At 44.1% G+C, this 9,304-nt stretch overlaps 2 protein-coding genes across 2 annotated transcripts; both read left to right on the top strand.

Moving 5' to 3' along the window:
• The first annotated feature begins 3,396 nt into the window (after positions 1–3,396).
• LOC124684842 (nucleosome assembly protein 1;1-like) lies at positions 3,397–6,830 on the top strand. The gene is made up of 12 exons (XM_047219096.1): positions 3,397–3,530; positions 3,619–3,662; positions 3,811–3,903; positions 4,755–4,847; positions 4,948–5,038; positions 5,160–5,221; positions 5,305–5,489; positions 5,605–5,782; positions 5,871–5,914; positions 6,036–6,246; positions 6,348–6,365; positions 6,451–6,830. The coding sequence occupies exons 1-12, from the start codon at positions 3,464–3,466 to the stop codon at positions 6,505–6,507; spliced, it is 1,143 nt and encodes a 380-aa protein (XP_047075052.1). The 5' UTR covers positions 3,397–3,463; the 3' UTR covers positions 6,508–6,830.
• Positions 6,831–7,424: 594 nt separating this feature from the next.
• On the top strand, positions 7,425–9,195 carry LOC124666426. The gene is made up of 2 exons (XM_047203765.1): positions 7,425–7,769; positions 8,788–9,195. Exons 1-2 carry the CDS (start codon positions 7,463–7,465, stop codon positions 8,823–8,825), a joined length of 345 nt encoding a protein of 114 aa, XP_047059721.1. The 5' UTR covers positions 7,425–7,462; the 3' UTR covers positions 8,826–9,195.
• The last annotated feature ends 109 nt before the right edge of the window (positions 9,196–9,304 follow it).

Raw genomic sequence — 9,304 nt, 5'->3', positions numbered from 1 at the left:
GGAGACGTATCAAGGCCTTTGTGGCGTTGGTGTGCATCGAGCAACCACACCTCAAGGTGAGCCTCTTGTGGCGTTCGGGAGCACTAAGCCACCGCACCTCTCCACCGGAGATTAGCACTCGCAAGAGTGTGAACTCCGGGATAAATCATCGTCTCCTGCGTGCCTCGGTTATCTCTATATCCGAGCTCTTTACTTATGCACTTTACCTTGTGATAGCCATCGTGCTTGAAGTTATATATATCTTGCTATCACATAAGTTGCTTGTCTTGCTTAGCATAAGTTGTTGGTGCACATAGGTGAACCTTTGCTTAGAATAAGTTGTTGGTGCACATAGGTGAACCATTGTATATAGGCTTTGGGCTTGACAAAGTAAATGCTAGTTTTATTCCGCATTTGTTAAGCCCATCTCGTAAAAGTTTTAAATCGCCTATTCACCCCCCCCTCTAGGCGACATCTGTGTCCTTTCAACAGGATTCTGTGCTCCATCCATCTCACATCAACTCCTGATAAGCCTGTGTGGAGATGGACTAAGGATGGTGTGTTCACTGTGAGATCCCTCTACAAACAACTTTGCATCAATGAAATTGATAGATCTTTTAAACATCTATGAAAAGCTAAAATCCCCTTAAAAATTAAAATTTGGCTCTAGCTGATTAGGCATAATGCTATTGCTACTGATTGCGCGTGATGCACACGTCCGTTGGGAACCCCGAGAAGAAGGTGTGATGCGCACAACAGTAAGTTTTCCCTCAGAAAGAAACCAAGGTTATCGAACCAGTAGGAGATGAAGGCCACGTGAAGGTTGTTGGTGGAGGAGTGTAGTGCGACGCAACACCAGGGATTCCGGCGCCAACGTGGAACCTGCACAACACAATCAAAATACTTTGCCCCAACTTAACAGTGAGGTTGTCAATCTCACCGGCTTGCTGAAAACAAAGGATTAAACATATGGTGTGGAGAATGATGTTTGTTTGCGAAGAACAACAGAGAACAGAGATTGCAGTAGATTGTATTTCAGATGTAAAATAATGGACCGGGGTCCACAGTTCACTAGTGGTGTCTCTCCAATAAGATAAATATCATGTTGGGTGAACAAATTATAGTTGGGCAATTGACAGAATAGAGATGCACATACATATCATGATGACTACTATGAGATTTAATTATGGCATTACGACAAAGAACATAGACCGCCATCCAGCATGCATCTATGCCTAAAAAGTCCACCTTCAGGTTAACATCCGCACCCCTTCCAGTATTAAGTTGCAAATAACAGACAATTGCATTAAGTATGGTGCGTAATGTAATCAACACAAATATCCTTAGACAAAGCATCGATGTTTTATCCCTAGTGGCAACGACACATCCACAACCTTAGAACTTTCCGTCCACTGTCCCATATTCAATGGAGACATGAACCCACTATCGAGCATAAGTACTCCCTCTTGGAGTTACAAGTATCAACTTGGCCAGAGCCTCTACTAGCAACGGAGAGCATGCAAGAACATAAACAACACATATATGATAGATCAATTAATCAACTTGACATAGTATTTAATATTCATCGGATCCCAACAAACACAACATGTAGCATTACAAATAGATGATCTCGATCATGATAGGCAGCTCACAAGATCTAAACATGATAGCACAAGAGGAGAAGACAACCATCTAGCTACTGCTATGGACCCATAGTCCAAGGATGAACTACTCACACATCAGTCCGGAGGCGGGCATGGTGATGTAGAGCCTTCCGGTGATGATTCCCCTCTCCGGAGGGTGCCGGAGGCGATCTCCAGAATCCCCCGAGATGGGATTGGCGGCGGCGGCGTCTTAGTAACTTTTCTCGTATCGTGGCTCTCGGTACTAGGGTTTTCGCGACGGAGGGATTAAGTAGGCGAAGGGGCAGCACAGGGGGGTGCCCGAGGGGCCCACACCATATGGCGGCGCGGCCAGGGGTGGGGCCGCGCCGCCCTATGGGGTGGCCACCTCGTCGCCCCTCTTCGTCTCCTCTTCGGACTTCTGGAAGGCTCCGTGCAAAATAAGACCGTGGGCTTTTGTTTCGTCTAATTTCGAGAATATTTCCTGTGTAGGATTTCTGAAACAAAAAACAGCAGAAAACAGGAACTGGCGCTTCGGCATCTTGTTAATAGGTTAGTGCCGGCAAATGCATCAAAATGATGTAAAGTGTATACAAAACATGTAGGTATTGTCATAAAACAAGCATGGAACATAAGAAATTATAGATACGTTTGAGACGTATCAGCTACTAAAGAAAGCATGGTGAAAATAAACTGGTTGGGGAATACAAAATGTCAATTCTCTAATGAAGAGGAAACTAGCCATCATCTTTTCTTCACGTGTGATGTAGCTTAGTATGTCTGGAGGTGTGTGGCCAGATCCATTGGTGCAGAAGTGAGGCCTGCCTCTTTCTCTCAATTCTTTCGATGGTTGCATCGACACGTCCCTGCCAGCCGCAACGTTCAGATTGTCGGCATAGCTTCCATTTGCTGGGCGATCTGGAAGATGCGTAACAAAGCCTGTTTTGATGAGAAACTTACCAAATCTCCCATTGAGCAAATTTGTTATTATGTTGTCTTTATGAACTATTGGGCAGGTTTGAATAACGATGCAGATAAGGTTGCACTCCGAGCTGGCGCGGAATCCCTTATCGCGGTGGCCATGGCGGCGCGTGATGCAAACCCTCCTCCTGGAGGTAGAGCCAGACTGGGGCCTAGGACATCCTCTTCTAACCATGATGCATCAGATGATCGATCCACTCATGACAACTAATCCTCCTCTTCGCAAAATTTGGAGCCTCTGCTTTTGTGATGTTCGCAAATTCCAACCTTGTTCGTTTAGGTTTTGCCTTTTGTGGTCTCTAGTCGGCCTTATTCTAGAACTTCCCGTTTCTTTGTTCAATTTTCCAAATTATCTGCTGTGGAAACCCATGTACGCTAGCAGTAGGTGGCGTTTTTCTTTTCCTTTTTTACTTTCTGCACTTGGATGTTGTATGTCTGCTCTTTCGTTTTGATAAGTAATGGAAGCCGATCCCACTGAGGTGGGTTTCGTGTAAAAAAAATTAGACTTGTACTTCTGTTTGTGTTTGGAAAATAATGACTTGTACTTATGTCCTGTTTAGTTTAACCCCATTTTTTAAATAATACAATTAAGCAGGAAAAAGTTTGCAAAAAAAGAAACAAAACCACAAGCGTGAATTCCCAGTTATTAGCAAATAAGTCCAGAAAACCATGCGAGTTTCCGAACCCTCCCCAGGGCTCGTCTTCTAGCTCCAGGCACACCGGGGTGCAAAACGCAAACGTGCTCGCCTCCTTCTTATACCCCAATGCTAGGGTTTTAGTCTGCCTCTCCTCGCTTTCTCGCCGCCCAACTCCTCCCGCTCCCCTCCTCTCCTCGGCGGCGCGGCGGCGAAGTCCAATCAGACCTCACCGGAGCTCCAGCGATGGGCGGCGAGAAGAAGAGCGTCGACCTCTCCGACCTCAACAACCCCCTCCTCCCCGCCGCCGCCGGTAACGCCCGCGCCCCCGAGTCGTTCCCCCTCGCCCTTGCCGTCCCGTTTCCCTAACCGATCCCCCGTTTTCGTGTGCTTCGCTACAGCCCTCAGCGCCGAGGACCGGGCCGGCCTCGTCAATGCCCTAAAGGTACGTCGATTCGTCTCGGAGGCGTACCCAATTTCCGATCGATTCCGGTGCCGTTGGCCGTTCTGCGCTGGGTTGTGATGTTTGGTGGCATTTTTTTTCGGATCCCGTAGCTACGATTCTTCATCTCCCTTCTCCGATTTGATTGCAGGACAAGCTGCAGGGCTTGGCGGATCACGCAGACCTGCTCGAGTCGCTGCCGCCCAATGTCAGGACGCGTGTCGAGTTTTTGAGGGGCATTCAGGTTCAGTAGGACTTACCCGCCTTATGTTTGAAAATTTCTGATTTGATTATATGTTTTCTGTCTCCCTGGTATTTTGTTTGTCGTAGGTCCAACCGTGTAATGGTTTGTAAGGATGAAAGCCTTTGTTCTGTTGTGTTATCTAGTTCCTTTTCAACCCAATAATCTCAATTCATACTCTCTTTTAGGGGTCAGAGCTTGTTGTTTGGTAGTATTGCTAAGGCTAGTTAAGTTCGGATATGAAAATAAACTACTTACACAAAATAACACATGATACAAGTTAGTATGTACTTAAATAGCATCTGTGGGATTTCACACCTCAATAGATACTTTATACAGAGTACTTAATACTGCTAACATGAGTATCTTCTTTCAGACTATCACCCTGCAGATCTTGTTTTTGAATTAAATGCTTAGAACATTTTTGTGGGACGTAAGCAAATGTTTAAGACTTGCCATTCAAATCTCAGTCAAAAAAGTTAAGCGTCCAGTGTAATCAGTCTTGGTAGGAGTTTGATTTATGTTTATTGGTCTGTTTTGGAGCTAGAAATGTTTGCTAGGTTAAGCTTCATGATCGGATGATTCAAACTCTGTTGGCATTTTTGTTGCTAGCATGTATTGCATACTTCGTTTGTGCCACTTTCATTTGGTCATTCCTGTTGTTCCTATTTTCCAGCATTTGTTTGTGCAGCTGACCTGTGTCATTTATCTGTGGCGGTTCACTGAGTAGTTTTCCATTTCTAGTGCATTGTTGTTGGACTAGAGTGATCAATGCCCCAAGTAAATTTTCCACTTCATTATTCTACGATTTTTTTACTGCTTCTGAGATGCAACATTTATCTGTAATAATTCAGAGCCAACATGATGAGATGGAGGCGAAGTTTTTTGAGGAACGGACTGCCCTTGAAGATAAGTACCAGAAGCTCTATGAACCATTGTACACAAAGGTATACTTCTTCATGCTTTATAACGTTTCAGGTGAACATGTAAAAATATTTACCCCATTTCCTGAAGTACATAGTGATAAGCTGTTTTGTGTGCTTTCAGAGGTATGAAATTGTAAACGGAGTTGTGGAGGTTGATGGTGCTGCTAAAGAACCGACCAGTGAAAAGGCTGCCGAAGGTGAAGATTCAGATGGTACGAAATCAAAGTTTACACATCTTCTTTGCATGCCCATTCCGATTTCAGATGGTACAAAATCAAAGTTTACACATCCTCTTTGCATGCCCATTCTGATTTGTGATTATACCTTTTTCAGCTAAAGGTGTACCAGATTTTTGGCTCACTGCTCTGAAAACAAATGAGATCCTGACTGAGGAGGTACTTCAGAGTGTGTGTTATTTTTGTAGGTGTTATCTTATCTTCATTAATGCATCACTGACTTGATAATTGCTCAACTTCAGATCCAAGAGCGTGATGAGGCTGTTTTGAAATATCTGAAGGATATCAAGTGGACTAGAATTGCTGACCCCAAGGGTTTCAAGCTCGAGTTTTTCTTTGATACAAACCCTTTCTTCAAGAACTCTGTCCTAACAAAGATCTATCATATGGTTGATGAAGATGACCCGATTTTGGAGAAAGCAATTGGGTTGGTATTTCTTTACTTAGTTGATGTTTTTGTGTATAGGGTTTTCATGTTCCATCGTAAGTGATATACCTTGTATTTGCATGTATATTAGACTCACACATTATCTGTACTGCAGGACTGAAATTGAGTGGTATCCTGGGAAAAATGTCACACAGAAGGTTCTAAAAAAGAAACCCAAGAAAGGTTCTAAGAATACGAAGCCTATTACCAAAATTGAAGAATGCGAGAGCTTCTTCAACTTTTTCAGCCCCCCAGAAGTACCTGAAGATGAGGAGGAGCTTGATGAAGATGCTGTATGTTTAAGATACGTTTTTTTTACATAGAGCATGCTATGCACTTTCATTGTGAATAATAAATGTTCTCCTTTGATCTGTGATGTAGGCGGATGAGCTTCAGGGTCAGATGGAGCATGATTATGATATTGGGTAAGTGCTACACAAATTGTTTGCGTGCAGTGCTGTATTTGTCACATTGAGTTGTTATGTTATGTCTATGGAAGAGAGCCCTCCTAATGTTCTTTTGTTACTGTTGAAATTTGTCTTTTAGATCTACCATAAGGGACAAGATCATCCCTCATGCTGTTTCTTGGTTTACTGGTGAGGCTGTGCAAGCTGAGGATTTTGAGGATATGGAAGACGGTGACGATGACGATGATGATGATGATGATGACGAGGATGATGATGATGAAGATGATGATGAGGATGATGATGAAGACGAGGATGAAGATGATGAAGAACTAAGCAAACCCAAGAACAAGGTACTCTTATCTTTCAGTCATTGAACACTCTTCTACTTGCTGCAACTCTACCGTGTTTAATGGACCTCGCTAATGCATTTCTTTTGTAATTGCCTGAGCAGGTGGCTGGCAAACCAAAGGTACAAATTCGACACTAATATCACACTTCCTTCGTTCCATTTAGCAATGTTATTGTCTTATAACTCACGATGCATCGTCCACCAGGGAGCTGCAAAGGGTGGTGCACAAGGGGAACAGCCAACGGAGTGCAAGCAGCAGTAGAACTTTTCTGCACCGGGTTGATGCAGCATTTTTTCCATTGAACTACCCAGAGGTGACCTTTGCTGGTTGTGGTGTGCACGGGTGAGATCTTGTTGTGGATATACCATGGGCATTGTTGGTATGGCAGTTGTGCTGGTGGATGGTTTGGGAGCTTGTGATGATGTTAGCGTATTATGTGCTCAGTAGTCTAGTTATATTATATATTTATATGCAGTCGAAGGGCACCCTAAGATTGTGTAATTATGTTTGAACTCTCCAAATCGAGCTCTTAGTATCGTGACATGATATTGCGTTGATTTATTGAATGCCATTGTCGAGTTGGTTCGCTGGTGGGTGTCTGGATAAAATCATTGTTTACTATGGTATTCAGTTGCTGTTTTAGAGGACAAATGCGTGTTGGGCATGGCTTTTAATCTGGAAATTTGCTGCTTCATCGAACAGTGGAATGGTACTAGTCTGAGTTTGGTGTAAATAACGTGCTGAACTCGACAAACAGTATACTGCAATTCTGCTGATCTAGATTATTGTTGCTATGATATATAGTATAGAACTTCCGCCACGGCTTGAGCTTGCAAATCTAAAGCACCTCAACCAGATCGACTTCAAACTTAATTGACATCCTCGGTTCCTGTCGCAGGTTTTGAACAGAGATTTTAGAAAGTTGTGACATTTATTTTTAAACGGAGGTAGTAATTATTCTCAAAACAGCTTAATTGATTTTTTTTGAGGGGAAACAAGTCAACAACTTCCCACTAGAGTTTGCAAGAACCGAAAAGGAAGTGCTATGCAAGGTAAAAAAAAAGGAGTGTTATGCTCCTTCGGCCCAGTAAGCGATTAACCGGGCCGGGCCTAGGGTCGCAGCCGGCGGTCTAATCTTACCAGCCGTGCGGCGGCGGCGTCGGCACTGGCACCCCGGAGGCGCAACCCAAAGGAGAGCGATCAATCGAGCCGAGCGATGGCGGCGTTGCGGGGGATCGGCGCGAAGCTGTCGGAGAACCGGGAGAAGGTGACGAGCGCGCTGCTGCTGGGCTCGTTCGTGGCGCTGGCGGTGCGGTCGTCGGAGCAGCAGCGGGAGCTCGACGACCTGGAGGCCCGCAAGGCGTCCATCCGCGCCGCCAACTCCGCCATGTCCTCCGCCATGTGGGCATGGAGGGAGGAGCTCTTCGCGCTCGCCGCCAAGCCCTCCCCGCCCATCACCGCCGCGCGGCTCCGCCACATCTACGGCGAGGAGGAGCCCGCCCTGCCCGCGCCCAAGCAGCCAGGTGGGTCTGCTTTCCCGCAGCGATATGCCTCGACCCTCTGCCCAGATTTAGGGATTTCCTGTTCTGGTTTATGCTAGGTCCATGCTAGCTTTATTCTGGATTCGATTGGTGCGTTGCGAAGTTAAATTCAGCATGTAGATCTTTAATCTGCTTATGCTTTGCTTACTCATTTATATGTCTCTTTCTGAAGCATTTGAAGGCCGCGTTAACCTTATTTGGATAGTATATCAACAAGGATTGTGACATTAGGCTTCACATTTGTAGACAGTGTCGAATAGTAGGCTGCAAAAGGGGTTGAACGTGCTATGTTCATTGATGAGCGATGCTTGACTGGAACTGTGATTGAGAAACTGTAGCTGTCTTTGTGTTAATCCATTACTGCATCATTTCCTACTTTGTAACGGTAGTTCATGTTATTTATCTGGCTGACATATCATGTTCGATTGGCATCGTAGTCCTGGTGGTTTCGTTTTTGACAGTTTGTAGGTTATTCACTTGTTCATGTTTATGTCACAGTAGTAACTCAATATGCTAGAAGGGAGGTTTCATTCTGTATTTTCCATGTGACCCTTGTGTTATGTTGAAGTTCACATCATATTTGATTCATTGTTTTATCTAGTGATACCCAAAAGAGAAGTAAGTACAGGAACTGAATAAGTAGTTTATGGCATCAGTTGTGGATATATGCTCGTTTTATTGATTGCCATTTTGTTGAATTTACTTTGTTGAAGGTTTGAAGCTTGTCTCAAGCATGTCATAATTTGCACACAATGGCATGCAGTATAACTTAACAGCGCATCTTGCATACTAGTGCACTCTTACATTGTACTTATGGACTTTCCAGTTGTTGAACTGGTTGATATCTTCATATCATCACAATATCACATTAATACGCATTGCTTGCAACAAAATAACCAGGAGAACAATCATTTTGCTGTATATTTTTTGCTTAGCGGTTTTATTGTGATTTTTTTATGCATCATGGTGGTAACAAAATATTTTCCCTTTTAATCTGCAGGCTCAGATGCCGAGGAGGAATCTATTACCATAGCATGAACTCTTTTCCATTATGTTGTAGAAGAGCAAAACTGGTCCTGGAAGCGACAAATCATTTGTTGAGTGAATCCAGACTATTTTTTCGCAGAGTTGCAAACAGTGTTTGAGTTGACCTGACATAAGGAGCCATGCTGTTTCCTTGCGGTGCTGCTTTCTACAGCTCATGAGCAGCGCCCAGATAGTTATTTGAAGAGCCTCAAATGTTGTTGGTGTACTTCTAGCTAGTTCCTGCCTGAACATGTTCGCATATATATCAATAATCACGAGATATTTGGATTTGGTACGGCTCAAGTTGTCTTGTGTATTCGTAGCTTTCATGCTTATTTTGTGTGGTTTGTTCAGTTTCTCTAGGACTCGGTATTAGACACATGAAAAGGGCCAAGGCTCCGGAAATACATGTGCTTTGTCATGCTGGTGTTACGTTGCAATATCTTATGCCGTGCCATTGGTCGCTCCATTTGATTGTTTGCCCCTTCATA

This window comes from Lolium rigidum, chromosome 1, assembly GCF_022539505.1.
Source record: "Lolium rigidum isolate FL_2022 chromosome 1, APGP_CSIRO_Lrig_0.1, whole genome shotgun sequence".
Taxonomy (NCBI): Eukaryota; Viridiplantae; Streptophyta; class Magnoliopsida; order Poales; family Poaceae; genus Lolium; species Lolium rigidum.
Note: the sequence above shows the minus strand (reverse complement) of the source record. Positions and strands in the feature narration are given on the sequence as shown.